The sequence below is a fragment of the Rhinolophus hipposideros genome, assembly GCF_964194185.1.
Source record: "Rhinolophus hipposideros genome assembly, chromosome: 1".
Classification (NCBI taxonomy): domain Eukaryota; kingdom Metazoa; phylum Chordata; class Mammalia; order Chiroptera; family Rhinolophidae; genus Rhinolophus; species Rhinolophus hipposideros.
This window is the reverse complement of record NC_138047.1, coordinates 10,508,768-10,531,629: the sequence shown is the minus strand read 5'-3', so window position 1 is coordinate 10,531,629 and position 22,862 is coordinate 10,508,768. Positions and strand designations below refer to the sequence as shown.

General features: G+C 39.6%; 2 protein-coding genes across 22 annotated transcripts in view; both read right to left on the bottom strand.

Annotated features, from left to right (window-relative positions):
* LOC308496052 (aldo-keto reductase family 1 member C15-like) overlaps positions 1-22,862 on the bottom strand; it is a gene marked incomplete at its 5' end in the record, with an annotated part of 236,040 nt that overhangs the window by 150,393 nt on the left and 62,785 nt on the right. The window lies entirely within an intron of this gene.
* The window catches only part of LOC308500436 (ankyrin repeat domain-containing protein 26-like), a 185,809-nt gene that overhangs the window by 142,322 nt on the left and 20,625 nt on the right, over positions 1-22,862 (bottom strand). For 17 of the 21 annotated variants that reach the window (XR_013993729.1, XR_013993730.1, XR_013993731.1 and 14 more), the window contains exons 7-11: positions 20,585-20,618; positions 17,981-18,053; positions 10,473-10,512; positions 10,028-10,089; positions 7,561-7,654 (exon numbers count right to left, since the gene is read on the bottom strand). Coding sequence is in view for 18 of the 21 variants with exons in the window: in XM_081055282.1 (XP_080911408.1) it covers positions 7,561-7,654; positions 10,028-10,089; positions 10,473-10,512; positions 17,981-18,053; positions 20,585-20,618 (303 nt within the window). In the remaining 3 variants the exon portion in view is untranslated. Of the gene's footprint in view, positions 1-1,909; positions 1,944-7,560; positions 7,655-10,027; positions 10,090-10,472; positions 10,513-17,980; positions 18,054-20,584; positions 20,619-22,862 lie in introns of all 21 variants that reach the window. The other 4 variants (XM_081055285.1, XM_081055284.1, XM_081055276.1 and 1 more) reach the window with 1 other exon arrangement.

Sequence of the window (22,862 nt, the reverse complement as noted above, 5' to 3'; positions counted from 1 at the left end):
GATCTCTCATCCTCAGGGCTCCCTGGCAACCTCCAACCTTGAAATCTTCAGCCTGTGAAGGCACAGACTCCTGAAACAAGGACGACCTCAAATGACCCACTATTTCCCTGCTCCTGGGAAGCAGGCTAAATGGAGATTGTGTCGTCCACTCCCAACGCACGCATGTTACCAACTCCCCAACTCCATCACTGATCTGACAGTCCGTCATTCCTCTGCCCAACCCTCCATGCAGCTGGGAAGGACATGAGCAAGTTGGGAAAAGCGGTGCAGGTGACGAGACACCTGCCTAGTGCCACAGATCTCTGTAGTTTCACGATCTCTCCAGTAACCTAGGTCTGAAAGGGATCTAAGGCCCCTCTGTAAGCTGGGGTGCAGGTAGGTGGTACCACATTCCTAGTGGCTCTAAAGAGAATCTTTCCAGTGACCCAAATTATTTTAATATTTCAGATAGAAACCTTGAATTTTCCTGTTTCCACCATTCAATGAAAAAGCAGCAACCTGAGCAGTACGCCCTTGAAACCCTTATTTTAATCTACTTTCCTAGACAACTGCCAACATCCTGTGTCAACCATATTTCGATTTGTGTTAACTTGTCACAAACCCCACTATTCTGATTACTTGTGCCTGATCGGATTTGTGATCTCTACTCTAAAATCCGTATTTCTATTGCGAAACACTGGTGTCTCGAAACTTGAATTCTGCTACTAATTCCATTCTGATCATCTTCCACTGCGTTCATTAGACCTTTCTATTAGTAAAACAATCACCAACAGGATGATCAAGTAGGAAAGGCATGGGCTTAGAAATCTGAACTCAAATCTCATTTCCATCACTCATTTAGAATCAAATAAGTCACTTTAATCTCTTTGAGTTACAAACTCTCCAGGTGAACAAACACTTGACCAAAACGTTAATCATAGCATAAATTAGTAGAGGGTGTTTTAAATAATTAACTCCTAAGCTTTCTTAAAGCCCTGATATTCTAGGTGCTTTTGCTTCTACCAAATAATGGACGACTTAGCTGGTAGGAATGGAAAACATAACAGAACAAGAGAAACAGCAAAAAAAAGCAGGTAAGAAAGTAAAAAATGAAGAAAACTCATGGAAGAAGAAGAAAGCCTTTAGGGAAAAAGAAAAAAAAATTGGATAAAACCAGGTAAAGGAACCACCATGAAGGGAAACCCAACTGGGAAGTCTGTTAGTAGAGATATCAATTAGAAATATCCTCTAATTTGATGCTGAATTTCATTAACCCAACATGGCCAATACATAGGTATTTTTCTCGTACAGAGAAGTAATTCATCTCCAGAAGGACAGATGGCATCACACCCAAAACCACCTGACTGATCAGGTCTTGCTTAGGTAAAGGCTGTGGTTCTGTGGCCACAGCTAACTCGCATCTGGGCTAAATTCTGATGCTGAAAACAAGGTTCCCATTACTGCTACAACTGTCCAGTATATGAAGACAAATGCTTGGACTAACCGGCTTTCTTAGGAACAACTCTAAATCAGCATTAACATATGACTAAATTGGACTCTCTGAGCTCCTCTGACCTGCGTCTGAATCCTGACTCCAGAGTTGCCCAGGAACTTCTCAGTACAGGCTGAGGGACAAGAGAATGGCTTTGGGAAGCCAGGCAGGCTGAAGGTCAAATCACAGGTCAGCCACTTGGTAACTGTGGAACCATGGGTCAATTAATGAACCTCCTGGACCACAATGTGTAACTAATAAAAAGTAGCCTGAACAGCACAGCTACTTTGCAAAGCTATTGTGATGACAAATGAGCTAACAACTGTGACACAGATAAGGCAGGGTCTCGCCCAGATCAGAACACTCAATCACTGCGGGGTTCTGGTATCTGCAGTCCCTCAGGGAACATGCCATGTTTAGAAATCCACAAAATCGTACCTGCTTGCAGGGTCCTTCTTAGAACTCTTGCCCACTATTAAAGAAAAGAATTAAAACATGTTTTAAATCCACAATAGAAAAATGCAGAACTTTAACTTATCAGACTGGTATTGTGATAAAAAGGATTTCTGGAGAGTACAGTAGAGTGCATATTAATCATACTATGGGTAGGCAATTCACACATTATGAATTTTTACTTCTCTTAGATATTCATAATATATACGTGAGTAACATCAAATGATATAAAACATAAACGGCATGTACCAAGGTTTGACACCTAAAAGTCAACTACTACTGCACTGATTATAAAACTCAGCAGCACTCATCAGATGGAGAGAAAATGGTTCAGTTAGTAGAATGAGTATCCTACACTGACATTGGCAAATGGAAATCGCGTGATGTTCCTCATTCCATCACCACGCCCACTTGCAGCAGTGTACACTTATTTTCCTGTTACGCAGTACAACGTGCCCAGCTCTTCAGCCTAGAGTGTTCACTTTGGGATGAAGCACCCTCTCATTAGGAAGCTGGGTAGATGGGCACTGTGCTTTAGAACACCACACAGCACAGGAAGCAGACTCTTTGTGCTGTATGTCCATCGCAAGATAATATAAAAGACTTTGTGATTCCAGTGTTATCTGTACACCCCCTGTTGCGGTTTCCTTCCACGGTACAGGGTCTGCCTGGCTCCACTGCAGTCACCGCTGCTGGCTCCCTGCCCACTAGCCACTCCTTAATCTTCATTCCCTTGAGAACCACGACTCTGTGTGGATATTTACTGTCCCAATACACAGAGAAGGTGGCCTCTGCCCAGCTCCAGAGAGAAAATGATTGTACTAAGCTAATCACAGTGACTGGTTTACCACTAAGTGTTGTAGGAAAGAGCATGTGGCGTACTCCACCTGTAAATGTTATGGGGGGGGGGTGTAATGCGAGCCCCTCAGTTTTCACCCTAATTAAAGAAACGCAGAGCTCAACATCACTACCCATCAAAGAAACGCAAAGCAAAACACAGTGACATATGACCTCAGAGCTGTTAGATGGCTATGATCAAGTTGACAAGAAATAACAAATGTGGCCGCGGAAACAGAAAACAAGTTTTGTGCACTGTTTATGGGGTTATATATTGGTACAGGCACTGTGGAAAACAGTATAAAGATTCCTCAAAAAATTGAAAACACAACTGCCACGAGATCCAGCAATTCCACCTCTCATTATTTATCCACAGAAAACAAAAACACGAGTTTGAAAAACAGTGTGAACCCCTATCTTCACTGCAAGATTATTTGCAATAGTAAAGATGTGGAAGCAACACAGGTGTCCTTCGATATGTGAATGGATAAAGACGATGTGTGTGTGTGTGTGTGTGTGTGTGTGTGTGTGTGTACCTTTATATACAGTATTACTCATCCACAAAAAAAGAAGCAAATCTTTCCTTTTGCAACAACGTGGATGTTCCTACAGGGTATTATGTGAAGTGAAAGAAGACAAAGATAAATACCGTGTGATCTCTCTTCCATGTGGAATCTAAAAGTACAAAAACAAACAAACACACCAAACAGACCCTCAGCTACCAAGAACAACCTGATGGACGCCAGGGGAGAGGGAGTGGCGGGGATGGATGACAAAGAAGGTGAACAAGAAGGACAAACTTCCAGGTACAAACTACCTCAGCCACAGGGAGGTAGTGTACAGCACAGGGAGTGTGTCCACAATACCCTTGTAACTTTGCTGGCTGATAGACAGTACTACGTGCAACATGGTGATCACCTCGTAAGGTACAAATGGCCAAGCACTGTGTTGTCCACGTCAAATTAACATAGATCGTATGCCAACTATAATGAAAATTTATAAAGTAAAGATGACCACGTACAGAAACACGGTCCTTCCAGTCTTTGGATATTGTCCTGAAAACATGTTTGGCACAGTTGCTGATTAGCTGACAAGCAAACAAAACTTAAAACATTGACAGTCTCACAGCTGAAAAGGGCCAATATCGGGTGTCCTGATGGCGTCACTGAACCCCAACACCACCCTGGATCCTTCTTGCAGCCACTGTTAACTAGGTCACCTGTTATTTGCAGTAAAAATGAGCTGGGATATACAATTATGGAATACCAGTTCATAAAAAAAGTCATTTCTCTCCATACCAACGTGGGCTACTAGTATGCCTGCATTCCTTGTACCCTCTACTTTACAACCATTGTGAAGTGTCTTGATCGCCTCATGCAAGAAGTTTCAACAATGACTCCTTCTACATCTAAAAGTGATGTACATGAGCTTTCTTTTAAAAATTATTAAAAATATTTCTTTATTATAAATTCCATTGTGTGTTTAAAATATCAGATTTAGTGAATCAGGATAAATATGTCACTAGCTGATAAGCCTTTTAAATATGTTTGATTAACAGATTCCATTTTTTCTCTTTTATTCTCTCTTTTTTTGTTGTTTTATAGAAAACTAAGTCATGTGTTCTATAGCATTTCTTGCAATGTTTTGCATTTTGCTGACTGAATATGGTCGTTTCGTTTATCATGTCCTTCTGTTCCTACATTTCCTGTAAATTGATAATCAGACCTGGAGTTTTGATGAGGGACTACGTTCGATTATTATTATTTTTTCTTGTGAAGGCTGCTTCACAGCAGCGTTGTGTTTTTCTTGCATCAAAAACACATGTCTGATCTTCCCTCTTTTGTGATGTTATTAGACACTGATGAGCATTGGCAAACTGTGGGCTGTGGTCATATTGATTCCCTGTCTGTAATTATAAATAAAGTTTTATGGGAACACAGTCACATCTACTCATTTACATATTTCTTATGGCTGCTTTGCACCAACAGCAGACTTTGACAGCAGACTTTAAGGTCTCCAACCCTGAAATATTTACCATATGGCCCTTTACTGTTTTAACTATACATTAACTTTGCCTTATCTAGAACTTCTTACAAATAGAATTACACAGTATGCACTCTTATGCACAGACTTCTTTAATTCGCCATAATGTATTTTGATATTTATCAACGCTGCATGTTTTTTTCCCTCTCAATTGTGTAGTATTTCCTTGTGGAAATATAACTTTTATGTCCATCCGTTCTCTTGTTGATGGACACTGAATCACTTTCAGGTTTATGGCTATTACAAGTAAACATGATATATTCTTGTATAAGCGTTAGTTCTAAGAGTCACTTCTAAATTCTGAACTGACCTGGGAAGTGTTTGAAAATTCTTTATCCCTAGGATTTCTGCCTATGTGCCACCTCCTTAGAATCCTATAGTGACCATCTAAGGGAATCCTGTCTTTATCCTACCGTTGTTTCTCCCCTCTCTTCACACCCTTTTATTTGCTATATAGAATTTATATGAACTTATAATTATTTGTTTACTTGTCGGTCCCTCTCCTTGCATTGTAAATTCCCGTATTAGACCATAATAAGCTCCAAGAGAATAGGCAATGTTTGGTTTATTCATAGCACCTAGTAAAGTGTTATACACAGTAGTTGCTCAATAAATAGTTGAAACAATAATTCATTCTAAAAACATAAAATCACAGGTTGATAAGCTCACCAATTATCACGAAATGGCTGAGTTCATAATATTCTCAACCAAACACATAGTCAGATAACACATTACAAGCACTTCCCCAAACCGAACCTAAATTTTAGCAAATGATTGCCTTAATTCTGGCGATATTCCCAAGCCTGATACTGGAAGGCCAGGTTTTGGGGGTGGGAGACTCTTTCGAATTATGCAGGTCAAATACCGTTATATAGCTTATACACTTCATTGTGACCAATAAAGGTAAATACATACAAAAAGTGTGGTCAGGAGGTACAAGTCCCAAGGCGAACTGCAGGAAACAAACTATAAAAGAGAAATCATCCCAGCAAGTGGAATCCACCTAGAGCAGCTAATAGAGCAGGCACCGGGCATGCCCGGGGTGGGTGGGGGAGCTCTGGCTGTGAACCCGGATAGGGTGCACTCGGGCAAGTGGGGTACCGGGGACTCAGCCGGGGAAGAACATGTTAGATGCAAAACTCAAACTGCAGAAGAAAGCCAAGACCCCACAGGATGTCTGTCACCTACCCCCCAATGGACCTCTTTCCGGAAACTAGATGAGCTTTCAACATGAAATATGGTATTTGAAAAGAAAAATATTTAATTTAACAGCCACAGAAATATTCCATATAAGAAACTTTTACATTTGAAAATCAGTGTAACATTTACTGAAAACCATAATTTTAGCACTTAGGGAATGAAGTCTCCAATTTCTTTTGTTTGCAATCTTAGTTTCCTTCCGAATCTCATGCTAGACTTTAAAGGACTTTTATGACACAGCCATCTTATCAAAGAATTAACTCCTAAGCAAAGAACAGCCATGTGCTCTATTCAAACTTCTCTCCCTGGAATAACAAATACCACTGTAACCTATGTATCTTGGCTGCCTGAGAGTCCTGAGGAGATAAAGCAGTGGCTGCAGTTTATCCCATTCCAGCACTTCCTCCTCCTTCCAGGATTCTCTGGAGCAGCAATGTTCTCACCTTCTGTTTCAGTGCAAATACACTGAAGGCATCCAAACGAGTTGTCTCACATTTCCTCATCAACTTCAAAATGACCTAGATGAAGCCATTTTCATTCTTTCTGTGAATTATCCCCACCACTTTTTCTTTCCTCTCTGTTTAGTGCTAGTATCTTACAGCTATCAGTCCTATTTCTTCATTTTCTTGCTTCCCTTTGGTCATAAACATGGCCACAAAGAAAAGCAAAATAATGCTGTTCCACGATCCTCGTATGTCTACAACTATCCATTGCCTCCTCTTGCAGATTTCTCTGTAGAGAAGTCAGCACCCTCTCTGCACAGAGCATGGTCTGTGGACAAGCACCTTCGTGCCCCCTCATTGCTTGTGAGACATACAGATACAAGACCTGCTGCCATCATTTCTCCCTGAAATGCAACTGCATTTGGAGTCACGGACTCTCTCATGGACGTTTGGTCAGGTTATTGCCACCCTGAATATCCCATAACTGATCCTGCCCTCCGTCTCATTCCAATGCTCTTCTTTTGCTCTGTACGATACTACCCTATGAAGTCACAGCGTTTTATGTGGCATTAAGTTATGTACATTTAGAGCTGACCGCACTGGTTTAAGTTCATCGATGGCAGATAAAACAGATCTAAGTGGCCGTGTACCTCAATCCGCAGTGCCGCCCGTACTATGAGCAAAAGAGGAAGCGCTCGCACACGTTTTGATACCGGAAGCTCACTTTCTCTTCTTCCTACATTTCCAAAACTCTGCTCTTCTTTTTTCTAAACAATTATTGACTACCTTACACTCGATATACCTGCTTCATCTTCCATTATTGACTCCCTAAATCTCTGCCTTTCTCATTCTTCATTCCCTCTTTTATTGTTTTCTTCTTCTTCATTTCCTGACTCTCCTCAGTTGTCAGAATATCTTGAAATGGAAGAAATAATTCATCTCCTGTGATTGCACGCCCACTTGAATCTGTTGCTGATACAACACTTGTCCTTTTCACTTCTCTTTTCCACACTAGGCATCTAAGTGGAGATTTCCTCTGGCTATTACACTACATCATTTATGTTTTAAGTCAACATTCAGGTGAATGACTTTTTTGCAAAATCCAGGTCTTACCTTCTTCTTCTGTAGGAAGTACATGTTTTCCTCTTCGTTTGGCAACAAACAAGAAACGGTCAACATATTTCCGTGGACGTCTTTCAGGCAGACTCTGTTAAAATGTATATCAATCATGAGTTGTATACTGATTTCTAATCCCTTCTAAGAATATATCTGAATTTCCCCCCTTTAAAAGGAATTAGTTTGAACAATAAGACAAGCATGTCTTGAAAACCAACCCATCGAAACAGAAAAGCCTGGAGACGCTGTCTAGCTCAGCCTCCTTTTCCGTCTTCATTTGGCTCCTGTCTGACTCTAAAGTGCACATGGAACCAGAGCAAAGGCTTTCACAGACATGACACTGCTGTCCACGCTCACTTCACCAAGGAACTAACTTTAAACACCGAAAACTAGTTTGCATCCCACCAGCATGGGAGGACACTTTGAAAATAAGTATGGACACATAAATGTTAAGAAGTGCACTTAATCCAAGATTTAAATATTTCAACTGACAGAACTGCTTTAGTGCCAAAATAAGATGGTTGACATGATAAGAAACCTTGGTGTACGTCACGTTGCATCGGAACCGATCAATTTAGAACCTACTTCGTTTTGCTAAACAAGGTTTCCGAGAAAGCTACTAGTTAATTAAAAATTTTGATAGGAAATGTGGTTCAATGAAATAGTAAGGAAGTAAGAAAAATATTTCATTAAATTTACATCATCTTTAAATAATAGCCCAAAACTTTACATAGTAATGCAGGTCTTCAAAAAAAATTATACTAAGTTTTCTTTGGGGAAAAATAAGACCATATGTTTACTAACCATCCAAAATGGGCCAGGCACTTATCATGCACATTTTATTTCTCTTCTATACACAAAACAACAGATATAAGAATGGTTTCATGATGGTTACCGCACTGCCTGCTTCCCGGCCTTTCTAAGACATCAGAGTAAATGATGAGCAGTGCGATCCACTGTTGCCTCTGTCTAGCGGGTTTTGCTTCTAGACCCTCACATGACTGGCTACCTCTCATGCTTCCCTTGGCAGCTTTTGTCATACTCAGAAAGGTCTTTTCTGACCACTTAAATTCTACTCCCACTTCCATTCCTATTGTAACCCCCACTTATTCTCTAACCTAACATTCTCCGTTTCCTTTATAGGAAGCATGTATTGTGTACTTGTTTTCCTGCTACCACTACAGCTTAACCGTCAACTTCTACATTCAGTGCCAAACTGCCCGGAACACGGTTGGTATCTAATAACAAGCATTTGCTTCAAGAATGGCCAACCACTACAGACCTTTGGGACATGGCCTATCACAGTCTCCTGAACCTTAACACCCCTAAGTTAGAAATTCACATACCCCTTCTAAATTCCCCGGTCTCTTCTTGTCACCACTGCCATTCCTTGTCCTTCAGGTTACGGAAAGTCCCGCTATTAATAATTCACCACAAGCCACTGTGATCATTGCGTCTTACATTTCCACAGCACCCTCTACAGTATACAAGTGTTTCCACATTTGCTATCACATCTGTTCATTACACAACCCTGAAAGGTCAGTATGACTCCATCGTTATGAATCAGATCACTGACGTGGGCAGGGTAAAAAGTTTTCCAAGATCCCAGAGCCAGTAAGTGACCAATCCAGGATGCTAGCACATTCCCCGCCTTCAAATACACTGCTTGTACCATTAGGCCGCAGACGCATGTGTCAAAATCACTGCCTTCCTAGCTCTTTCCCCAGATGTCACCTCAGATTTGCTCATCATTACTTTGTACTTATATTACCACAGGTTGGTTGGCAGAAAGTTACTCAATGCATGCTGTTTTAACTGAACAAGACGGCAAAGAAGGCGAGAGTCAATTGTTTCACAGACACAATACGGATGTATGTGCACATTAAACCAGCGCTCAGCCAAGTGCTGTTAGAAGAATCCTATCTGCTTATTATTATGCACCACGCTCTTCCTTCCCTGGAAAGCTCCTTGCGGATCTACTTGACAATACAAATATAATAATACTTTGTAGTATCACGCATTATATTTTCAAGTTCCAAGTTATAAAAAACTACATTCCAAACATTTTCTTTCTGAATCTCATTAGGACATTTACACGCTGACAAAAACCACACTCAGATATCTGGCCATAGGTCGATCTCTAACAATTCTTGAGTTCAGGGAAACAACTTCAGAACCCAAACTAATTCCCTATGACTTTGAAGCCTTCAGTGTTTTGTATTATACTACACTGACTTAATTCAGGAATCTTGCAAGTTAGCAGAATTGTGCTATGTAGTCTTACTATACTCAGCACATAGGTCTTTTTTTAATTATAGGTCAAACCATGAGAAAGTAATTTGTATAGTAAAATGCAGAGGTGAGAAAGGACAGTCAAAGCATTCCTCTTATGTTTCAACATCACTGAATGCTGATATTTAAATAATGACGATAATAATAATAATAATAATAATAAAGACAGTACCTCAGAATCCCCAGGTGATTTTACGTCTTCTTCTTCTCCTAATCCTGATGCTGATATTTTGACTATAAAATGTAGTCACAGAAACATTACTGTGAATATTTATTACTATGCATTTTTAATAAACATTCAAGTCTATCTCCATTTTTGAATATCAAATGGAGGTAATAGTAGAGAAGAATTACAGAGGTTGATATATTTGTAAGAGTAATGTTGGTAGTAGTCGTAATACATGTGAAGAAACTTAGCAAAAACAAAAGTACTTAATAGAAATGATTATCACATTTGGATCTACACAGGTATATTTTTTCTACCAGCATTGAAGCTATTAAAAATTCATAGGTAGTCACTAAAATACCACTTCTATTATTTTGGTGAACTCCATCAACGTGAGTCAAATGATCGTTATTGGTGTGCTCTTGGGAAGCACTTTGAATAATATCCATACCATTTCCTTTTTTTCTATTTGCCGGTTTTGTTGGTTTGTCCTATAAACACAAAAAAAAAAAAACAAAAGAAAAACTTAATAAAAGAGCACATTTATTTAATTGCACATTAACTCACTCATTCCATCAGTTTTTAAGACCACAAATATTAACTGTATTCATCGAATCATAGGAACTAACCCCAGAGAAGCTGAAAATATAAAAACAGATGTTGTCCTAATTCTAGTCTGGGTAGAGATACATAAGAACCGTTAGAAAAGTATCAGTGGCTCTTTGGACACTTGAACTGAATAAAGCACAGTAAATGCAGCTCAGGTGATGCTGCAAAGTTAGGGCTGCACCTTGAAAGTTATGCTAAGTACAGAGGAAGGCGAGAGAAGGGATTCTAGAAAGGGCATCAGGAACAAAAACATGAGGTATGAGTCGATATAGGAAGGAATGGTACCAAAGGAATGAGGTAAACCAGAACCCCTGAGAATAGTATGGAGAGACAAAAGTGCAAGATCAGAACCAAGCCAGAGAAGGCAAGTGTCAGGCAGCACATGAATTGTACCCTCATGTAATGGCGAGCCATTCATTAAGCAGAGGTGCTGCATCATTGGAAATATATGTTAGAACAGTGATTCCAGCTGCAATCGAAACGGGAACATCAGGGATGCAATGCTCCAAAAGAGTACTTCAAAATCAAGTGTAGAAAGTGAATTACGGTCATAACTTCTAAAACATTTTAGGCACGTAGAAAATATGAAAGGTGATGAGTCACTGGATGTGGTGATTCCAGGGAGAGTTGGGGTCCAGGATTTTTCTTGCTTCAGTATTTCAATGGTGCTATTTGCAAGGTTGGGGAAAACATGAAAAAATAGGATAGAGACAGTCAGGAAAAAAGAAAGTTTCGGGGCACTGAGTTCACTTTGGGACATGTCAAATTTGAGTCACCCAGGGGACTTAGAAGGAAAACCTGGGTAGATACATTTAAGTAAACACAGATGACTTTACTCAGAAAAAGCGTGTGATTTAATGAGATAGATGTTTATAAAACATTCTCAGCTGGTATCTTTGAATAATGTAAAGCCTACACAGATCTTGTGAAACTTTAAAAATAAAACAAGGGCAGAGCTATAGAAACGTGGGATTCAATTCTTCAATGACATATTTCAAAATCTAAAATATAAAATACCCTTTTATGGATATATGTCACTTCTTATTTCCTGGATATCATCATAATAAACACAAATTTAAATGAAAAAAATGTCAATCACCAATTCATGATGTTACTACAAGACAACTATTTAAAAATAATTTTTGAAAGATCAGTTTAAATAATAGAGGAGAAATACTTATGTGATGACAGAATCACAAGTCTTTTTGAAGCACTGCTATATGTATGAAAGATATACAAAACCCCATTTTAAAATACACGTGGTTGCCTTAAAATACACGGTTTGTTCCCTGAGCACAAACACTACAATAAAAGTCTAATTACCTATCTACTGCATATGGCCTGGTAGTTGAATACTGCAGGGAAAATCTAGTGTAAATACACTAATAAAACGAGGATTATCCGAGTTGAAGATTTAAAATTCTTCAAATACATCTACGATTGTCATGCAGGACTGAAAGAAGAAAGGGACTAAGAAATCAAGTGACCAGGATGTCTGTGAGTTTGAGATATGAAAGAATTTTCAACTTAGCTTTAACAACTATGGACACCAAGTTAATAAAGTTTCTTAAGAATAATATGAAAAGAACCGATTGCTGAAGAGGATTGTAAAGTAAAAAATCATCTCAGAGAGAAAGTTGTATCCTCTGTTGGTAATGTTTTCTTCCTTATGACTTTACAACAACGAGTATTTTATCTTAGAAAAATATCCTGAATTGTGATTTCATCCTTTGATGTGTGCGTATGTGTCCACTAATATGTCCACAGATATTATTATGAAAAAATCACTCAGAATCTCTACTCCCAAAGCTAGAAAAATGGTCCAGGGTGGGCTCAAGCACAGGTCGCCTGTCTCCGAGGGTAGAGACCACATTCTGCTTAACCCGTTTTCTCTTCACCCAGCTCCCATGTCATGACGTCCTCTGTTTTGTTCCTCCCTTTTGTCCCCCCTTCCCAAACAAGGTCTGAAGTGAAGCCCTGGGCTAGACACAGAGAACAGAGAGCGAGGGCCTGCTGAACTCCGTGTGCCCTCGCAGCCCGGCTCAGTCCGATCCTCCCCCCGAGCACGCTGCAGACTAGAGCTGGGAGAGGTTCCCGGCATCAGTATTGACAGTGGCAAATCAGCTGGCTGCCCATCCATAGGGGACCGAATAAATAAGTCATGTGACTTCTGCACAGTGGAAATTTCTGCAGCCACTGCAAAGAACAAAGGAGCCCCTTCAAGAGCAACATCTAGACATGTTGTTAAGTGAGGAAGGCAAGAGCAGAAGACATGTTTTAAATGAGCCATTGATTGTTTTTAAATATATACCATGATCTTAATGTCATCGACTGAATAGGTTTCAATAGAATTCTTCTTTTAGTGAGATCACAGTCCACAAAACATAAAATTGACCATTTTAAAGGGAAACATTGAGTAGAGTTTTGGCCATTCAGAATTTTGTACAACGATCATTCTAGTTCCGAAACATTTCATGACACCAAAAAGAACCCCATTCCAGTTCAACAGTCACTCCCCATTGCTGCCACCACCAGCCCCAATAATTACTAATCTGTTTTCTGTTGGTATGGATTACCTTATGCTGCACATTTAGATAAAAGGACTCATATAATTAAAAACTTTTAAAAATATGTTCTACTGAGAAAATAATTGATGTACTTTTTTCTTTTAGTGTATTGCAGCTTAAATTTATTTTCTCATTCAACGAATAGAGATTAAGAACCACATTTACATAATCAGAGATTTTAATTAATGAGAAACTGTACAAAATTCTCATTTATTTGTGCTGTGTTTATCTTCAAAAAACTCCAAAAGTTCTGCCAAATTTATACCAATCAGAAAGACAAGTTAATTAAGCAAGTGTAGTGTATGTCAAACAGTAAGATGACATAGAAACCTCAAGACGGCCAAATTTCATAATAATCAGATAAGCCGTAAAATACATTTTACTTTGAATTATAAATGAACACAGGTTTTGCTATATTGAATACTAGAAGTCATTGTATTGACTTTAAAAGTAAGGATTACAAAAAAAATTAATAAAGAATTCAATAACCAAAGAATAAGTGAGAAACTTTCCTTGAGTCCTTCATGAAATCAGCAAAAAGAAGTTCAGAAAATTGAGCATTTTTTTCATGACTTGGATTTTTTTGTCTTAATTTGTATATAAAATAATTCTCTCACTTTTTATAATACAGCGAGCTACTGCTCTCATTTAACCAACCTATTTAGGTTGGGTCATTATAATAATCTCATCTTGACTCTTATTAAATCTTAGCAGAAATCGTCAAAGTATGGAAAGCAATAACCTACGACCAAGATTACTGTATGCAGCAAGGCTATCATTTAGAATCGAAGGAGAGATAAAGAGTTTGCCAGAAAAGAAAAAGATGGACAAGTTTATACCAACAAACCAGTATTATAAGAAAGATAAAAGGTATGTTTCAAAGAAAGAGAAAAAGAAGGAAGAAGAAGGAGAAGGAGGAGAAAATGAATGAACGAACGAACGACTAATGAAATGGCAATAACCACATACCTATAAGTAATTATTTTAAATGTAAATGATTAAATGCTCCAAAAAAGACATAAGGTGGCTGAATGGATAAGAAAACAAGACCCATATATATATGACATCAAATTAAAGAGTTTTGCACAGCAAAGGAAACCTTCAACAAAATGAAAACACAACCAAATGAATAGAAGATATTTGGAAATAATACGTCTAATAGAGGGTTAATATCCAAAATGTATAAGGAACTCATAAAACGTAACACCAAAAACACAACAATGAATGAAAAAATGGGAAGAGAACCTGAATGGATTTTTCTCCAAAGAAGTCACACTTCTGGCCAAGAGACATAATGAAAAGTTGTTCAATGATACTTATCAACGGAGCAATGCAAATTAAATACACAATGAGCTATCACTTCACACAGTCAGAATAGCCATCATCGATAAGTCAACAAACAAGTGTTGGTGAAGATGTGAAGAAAAGGGATCCCTCGTGTGCTGTTGGTGAGACTGCAAGTCAGTGCAGCTGCAATGGAAAGCAGTATGGAGGTGTGTCAAAAATTTAAAACTAGAGCTACCGTGAGACCCAGCATTCCTGCATCCAGGTATTTATCCAAAGAAATGCAAAACATTAATTTGAGAAGATGCTTGAAGCCATAGGTTTGTTGAGCATTATTAACAATAATCAAGATACGGAAGTAAGCTAAGTGTCCATTGAGAAATATTGGATAGAGAAGAGTGGTACCTATGAGAGGTCTTACAATTAAGTTTGTGAACTTTCCACCTAGCTCTTCCCACTGTACCAACAGCTCGGTAAGGTTTCATAACCTTGGTATATCAGTATCTTACAGCTATGTTTGTGTTGACCTGTCGTGGTATCCGAGTGGCGTTCATCATTGTTGTTGCATGTTTTTGTGTGCTGTCACAAGAATCTCTGAGCTTGAATTAGAGCAATGAACAAACATGAAATTTCTCTTTAAACGTAGCATGAGTGGAAGTGAAATCTGGGACGTTTTAGTCCAAGTTTATGGGAATAATGCCATAAAGAAAAGAACAGTGTACAAATGGATTAAAAGTTTTACCAAGGAGACAGAATGCATCATGATGAAAACAGGTCAGGGAGGCCAGTAAGAAGCAGAACTGATGAAAACATTGCAAAATTTCATTGAATTGTACGTCAGAATTATGGGCTGATTGTCACTTTTTACTTGTCTTTCAAACTAAACATCGATAGAGAAACAGTTAGGAAAACCTGAACCGAAAAATCTTGGCATGAGAAAGGTGTGTGCAGAAATGTTCCCAAAGTAGCTCACCCATGAACAAAAGCAAAGGAGAGTAAAGTTTGCCAACACCTTTTGGAGAGGCAAACACAATGTTATGGCCCGTGTTATCACCGGTGATGAAACACGGGTGCACCAATACAACCCTGAAACAAAGCGTCCCAGTGAACAATGGATGTCAGCCAATACACCTGCACAAAAATTTCCATCACTCCAAATCAACAGTCTAACCAAAGTTGCTAATCTTTTTTTTATATCAGAGGCATTATTCTTTATGAATCTATACAATTGGACAAACAGTTAACCAAATTTACTGTCTGAAAGTGCTGAAAAGGCTGCATGAAAAAGTTAGACAAAAACAACCTGAATTTTTGAGAACGATTCATGGCTCTTACATCATGACAATGTAACACTTCACATGGCACTGTGTGTGAGGTAGTTTTTGGCCAGTAAACAAATAACTGTTTTGAAACACCCTCCCTACTCACCTGATCGGGCCCCCAGTAATTACCTTCTTCACCCGAAGATAAAGAACATGTTGAAAGGAAGACATTTTGATGACATTTAGGACATCAAGTCTAATAGGACTACAGCTCTGATGGCCATTCCAAAAAGAATTCCAGAATTGCTTTGAAGATAGGCCTAGGCGCTGGTTTCAGTGCACGGCTCCCCAAGAGGAAAACTTTGAAGTTGGCCATAGTGCTATTCATCAATGAGGTATGCAGCACTCTTTCTAGGATGAGTTCGCGAACTTAACTGCCAAGGCTCGTATACACTAAAATATTACTTGGCCATAAAGAAAAGTTTGAAATCATACCACTGACAAAAACATGGGTGGACCTAGCTGGTATTATTCTAAGTGAAATAAGTCACATAGAGAAAGACACATCCCATATGATTTCACTTATTTGTGGAATCTAACACAGGATAAATGAACAAAGAAAAGAGAAAAAAGTTCATAGATAAACAGAGATCAAAATGATCATGTCCAGCTGTGAGGGGTTTTGGGGGGCTGGGTGAAAAAGATAAAAGGATTAAGAATTACTAATTGGCAGTTACAAAACAGTCATGAAAATGTGAAGTACTGCACAAATAATACAGTCAACAATATTGTAATGACTACGTATGGGGTCCGGGGTACCACAATGATAGGAGACCACTTTGTAAGGTATATAAATGACTGACCTCTATGGTGTACACCTGAAGTTAACATAATACTGAATGTCATCAGAAGCAGAAATAAAAAAAATTAAAAACAACAACAAAAACTTTCTGAAATCTGACATCTTACCATACGGTTATTAAGAATCACTGCTTCTAGAATCATCATTTTAGGCAGAGCATGTACTTTTCCATCAGATGAAGATATTTAAATATATTCAAAATACAATGATTTAGAATACAGTGGAATCTCTTTTAATATGGGTTGGGAGATAAAGAACTTCAATTCTACTCTCCACAATTTCTACTGTTATTTTAATCTAAATGATGGACCTAGCACACATGCAACTAATATAAAATAATATCAAATGTTAAATGAATGTAACTGAAGAAATAAGTAACGAGAGAAACAAGCAAACATTTCCTCCTCACAACTATATGATACCAAAATAAAAAGTGTAAAGAAACATGAACCTATATATTATATGCTATATAGTTTTAAAACTGCAAGGCTTCAGAAGATTTCATGACTATCACAATAAGTAACTGGATCCATTAAAGACTTCATTTAGGCAAATGTATAAAAGTCATGTTGGTGTAAATAAGTGTCACATTAAGAATCTTTCCCTTTCATCCAATATCATATCTCCTCTACTGTGGGAAGCCTCTGTGGGGACAGAGCCCCAGAAAGCAGTTTCCAGGCTCTCGGCCTCACATAGAAAGGTGCTGGCTAAGGTAGTAAATGGCCATCAACTGTGATCAGATGGCCATCAGCTGTGGCTAGTTGGCCATCAGCTGTAACCCGTAAGCCATTGGCCACTAATATAACTGTGTGGCTAAACTAGCAAAGAATGGGGCCAAGCAAGAAGATGGCGTCTGGCAAGCGTGGACTGCTGTTAGGAAGGTGGGTTGCAGATTATGTAGATCCTGCTTCCTTTTTCTCCAGCCCAGCCGCCAGCAAGAACATATTGGTTTGACTCCCCAATCTATGGCTCCGTGGGTGTTCCATTTTGGCCTAGCCACATCCTGGGCTCCTATGTGGGGAGCAGGAGCAGAGACCCCACAGGCCGACCCGCATGACAAATGGCGCAGCAAGCAGGGTCCCCTGCACGACAGCCACCCAATATAATTCTCCTATCACTGTATATTTTCCAGCCCATTTTGTGTTTTCGTCCCCATCTTCAGTACTTACAAGGGTTTAAAACAAAGAAACAAACAAACAACCAAACAAACAAAGAACACCTCAACTGGTCCTATCTTATAAACTGGTTTACTGCACCCGATTTTCTATTACGAACATAAACCAATGCTGGGTGGACCCCTACTACACTGTAAGAGAAAGTACTACACAAAACCAAATCCAGAGCAGGAAACTTAATTTCACACAGGCGCACTTACCTTGGGAACAACATTGCAGACTGCATACTGTGATGTGTACCGTGACTCCTCAATGCCAGGTTTGCAGGGAAGACTGTAGGGTAAAGAAAATAAATAAGCGAGTTGCTTCCTTTACAAAAGCAACAACAACAAAAATGGTGTGGTAGTTCAGCTATCTGCGTATCAAATGAAGGGTCTGGATAGAATTAAAATTTGGCCTGTTTTAAAACAGTTTTCCATGCTGTGTTTCTGCCTCCAACTCTCCCAACCTATGAAATAGTGTGAAGATACACTCTAAGTTGCCATAGCAAACAGTCACAGCGAATGTATTGGCAAAGCCCGAGATTACTTTGTGTTCACTGGAAGTCCTGAAGGCTAAATTGAAAATGCAATAAATGGCTGACATAACTTTTGTAACCTGAACTGTGACGAATCTGATGAACGAAATCCATGTGGAAAGATACGCTGGCACTTCTCCAGTATCTGCCCCTGCTTCAAACACTAATCTGTGCCTTTGAAAAATGGCAGTCTTGGTTCTTTAGCATGGAAAGCACTTACTAAGATGACCCCATTCTTTCCTCGTACCCTAAAACAATACAGTGAGTTCCCTGAAATGTTTGCAAGTCACATGCACAAAAGTCAAAGAAAAATGTGTATGCTGTTAGCTTTCCCACTCCCAGATCTCTCATCCTCAGGGCTCCCTGGCAACCTCCAACCTTGAAATCTTCAGCCTATGAAGGCACAGACTCCTGGAACAAGGATGACCTCAAACGACCTGCAGTAGAAACTCTCTATTTCCCTGTTCCTGGGAAGCAAGCTAAATGGAGTCTCAGTCATCCACTCCCAACGTAGGCATGTTACCAACTCTCCATCTCCATCACTGGTCTGACAGTCAGTACTTCTCTGCCCAACCCTCCATGCACATGGGAAGTACAGGAGAGAGTTGGGAAAAACGGTGGAGGTGACGAGACGCCTGCATTGGGCCACAGATCTCTGTAGTTCCCGCAATCTCTCCAGTAACCTAGGTCTGAAAGGGATCTAAGGCCCCTCTGTAAGCTGGGGTGCAGGTAGGTGGTACCACATTCCTACTGGCTCTAAAGAGAATCTTTCCAGTGGCCCAAATTATTTTAATATTTCAGATAGAAACCTTGAATTTTCCTGTTTTCCCAATTCAACAAACAAAAAAGCAGCAACCTGAGCAGTGCGTCCTTGAAACCCTTATTTTAATCTACTTTTTTAGACAAATGCCAACATCCTGTGTGAATCTTATTTTGATTTTTGTTAACTTGTCACAAACCCCACTATTCTGATCTCTTGCCTGATCTGATCTTGATTTCTGTTCTAACCCTTATTTTTATTCCAAAACACTACTGTCTTGAAACTTGGATTCTCTTGCTAATTCCATTCTGATCATCTTCCATTGAGTCACCAGACCTTTCTATTAGTAAAACAATCACAGATGGATGATAAAGTACGAAATATATGGGCTTAGGAATCTGACTTTATATCTCATTTCCATGACTCACTTAGGTTAAAATAAATCACTTTAATGTCTTTGAGTTACAAACTCTCCATGTGAACAACCACTTGACCGAAACATTAATTACAGCATAAATTACTACAGGGTGTTTTAAATAATTAACTCCTAAGCTTCCTTAAACCCCTGAAATTCTAGATGCTTTTGATTCTATTAAATAATGGAGACGACTTAACTGGCAGAAATAGGAAAAACATAACACAACAAGAGAAACACTGAAAACGCATAAAAGAAAGTAAAAAAATCAAGAAAACTCATGGAAGAAGAACAAAGACCAGGGAAAAACGAAAAAAAAAAAAAAAAAAAAAAAAAAAACCAAAAACCTAACAGGACAAGGTAAAGGAACGAGCCTGAAGGGAAACAAGACTGGGAAGTCTGTTAGTAGAGCTATCAATTAAAAATATCCTCTAATTTGATGCTGAATTTCATTAACCCAACATGGCCAATACATAGGTATTTTTCACGCACAGAAAAGTAATTCATCTCCAGATGGTAGACGGCATCACACCCAAAACCACCTGACTGATCAGGTCTTGCTTAGGTAAAGGCTGTGGTTCTGTGGCCACAGCTAACTCACATCTGGGCTAAATTCTGATGCTGAAAACAAGGTTCTCATTACTGCTACAACTGTCCAGTATATGAAGACAAATGCTTGGACTAACCGGCTTTCTTAGGAACAACTCTAAATAAGCATTAACATATGACTAAATTGGACTCTCTGAGCTCCTCTGACCTGCGTCTGAATCCTGACTCCAGAGTTGCCCAGGAACTTCTCAGTACAGGCTGAGGGACAAGAGAATGGCTTTGGGAAGCCAGGCAGGCTGAAGGTCAAATCACAGGTCAGCCACTTGGTAACTGTGGAACCATGGGTCAATTAATGAACCTCCTGGACCACAATGTGTAATTAATAAAAAGTAGCCTGAACAGCACAGCTACTTTACAAAGCTATTGTGATGACAAATGAGCTAACAACTGTGACGCAGATAAGGCAGGGTCTCGCCCAGAGCAGAACACTCAATCACTGTGGGGTTCTGGTATCTGCAGTCCCTCAGGGAACATGCCATGTTTAGAAATCCACAAAATCGTACCTGCTTGCAGGGTCCTCCTTAGAACACTTGCCCACTATTAAAGAAAAGAATTAAAACATGTTTTAAATACACAATAGAAAAATGCAGAACTTTAAATTATCAGACTGATATTGGGATAAAAAGGATTTCTGGAGAGTTCAGTAGAGTGCATATTAATGATACTATCCGTAGGCAATTCATACATTATGAATTTTTACTTCTCTTAGATATACATAATATATACGTGAGTAACATCAAATGATATAAAACATGAACGGCGTGTACCAAGGTTTGACACCTAAAAGTCAACTACTACTGCAATGATTATAAAACTCAGCAGCACTCATCAGACAGAGAGAAAATGGTTCAATTAGTAGATGAGTATCCTACACTGACATTGGCAAATGGAAATCACGTGATGTTCCTCATTCCATCACCACGCCCACTTGCAGCAGTGTACACTTATTTTCCTGTTACACAGTACAACGTGCCCAGCTCTTTAGCCTAGAGTGTTCACTTTGGGATGAAGCACCCTCTCATTAGGAAGCTGGGTCGATGGGCACTGTGCTTTGCAACACCGCACAACACAGGAAGCAGACTCTTTCTGCCGTATGTCCATCGCAACATAATATAAAAGACTTTGTGAGTCCTGTGTTATCTGTACACCCCCTGCTACGGTTTCCTTCCACGGTAGAGAGTCTGCCTGGCTCCACTGCAGTCACCGCTGCTGGCTCCCTGCCCACTAGCCACTCCTTAGTCTTCATTCTTTCTGGAGAACCATGACTCTGTGTGGATATTTACTGTCCCAATACATAGAGAAGGTGGCCTCTGCCCAGCTCCAGAGAGAAAATGATTGTACTAAGATAATCACAGTGACTGGTTTACCACTAAGTGTTGTAGGAACGAGCGTGTGACGTACTCCACCTGTTAATGTTATGGGGGGGTGTAATGCGAGCCCCTCTGTTTTCACCCTAATAAAAGAAACGCAGAGCTCAACCTCACTACCCATCAAAGAAACGCAAAGCAAAACAGTGACATACGACCTCAGAGCTGTGAGATGGCTATGATCAAGTTGACAAGAAATAACAAATGTTGCCGCGGAAACAGAAAACAAGTTTTGTGCACTGTTTATGGGGTTATATATTGGTACAGGCACTGTGGAAAACAGTATAAAGATTCCTCAAAAAATTGAAAACTCAACTGCCATGAGATCCAGCAATTCCACCTCTCATTATTTATCCACAGAAAACAAAAACACGAGTTTGAAAAACAGTGTGCACCCCTATCTTCACTGCAAGATTATTTGCAATAGTAAAGATGTGGAAACAACACAGGTGTCCTTCGATATGTGAATGGATAAAGACGATGTGTGTGTGTGTGTGTGTGTGTGTGTGTGTGTGTGTGTGTACCTTTATATACAGTATTACTCATCCACAAAAAAAGAAGCAAATCTTTCCTTTTGCAACAACATGGATGTTCCTACAGGGTATTATGTGAAGTGAAAGAAGACAAAGATAAATACCGTGTGATCTCTCTTACATGTGGAATCTAAAACTACAAAAACAAACACACAAAACAGACCCTCAGCTACCAAGAACAACCTGATGGACGCCAGGGGAGAGGGAGTGGCGGGTATGGATGACAAAGAAGGTGAACAAGAAGCGGACAAACTTCCAGGCCAACATCGGGTGTTTTGATGGTGTCACTGAACCCTAACACCACCCTGGATCCTTCTTGCAGCCACTGTTAACTAGCTCACCTGTTATCTGCAGCTGAAAGCATCCTATCGGAATCATTTCCCAAGGCCTACAGGATCAGAGCGACTCCTACCTCTAGTACTAAAGACTTTCCAAGCTTGCCTTACCTAGGTATTCACCTCCTTGCCAACCATCCCCTCAGCACACTTTTGGCACCATCAAAACTGAGCTGCTCAGACATCCTGCAAAGTTCACTTGGACATCTGAGCCTATGCCTGTGGCTCCTTCTGCAACCCTGTAACCTTGAGAGTTGTCCCTCCTGCCCAACCTGTCCTTCTGCCTCTTTAACTGGCCCCCTTCACTCGCTCTGCATGCTTCCCTTCATCCTACCCAGATTTTTACAACTCTACTGCCTCATCATGGACATACCACACATCAAAAGAAACAACACACAGTGATCATTCTAAGGCCACGGTGGGCTCTGGTGTCTAGTAAGCACTGTGTAAAGTACAGTAAAGAATAAAAACGACAATGATAATCACAACCCCTGGACGGCAGGGACTGTGTGTTTAAAACGCTTGTGCTCTGCAGCATCAGAGTAA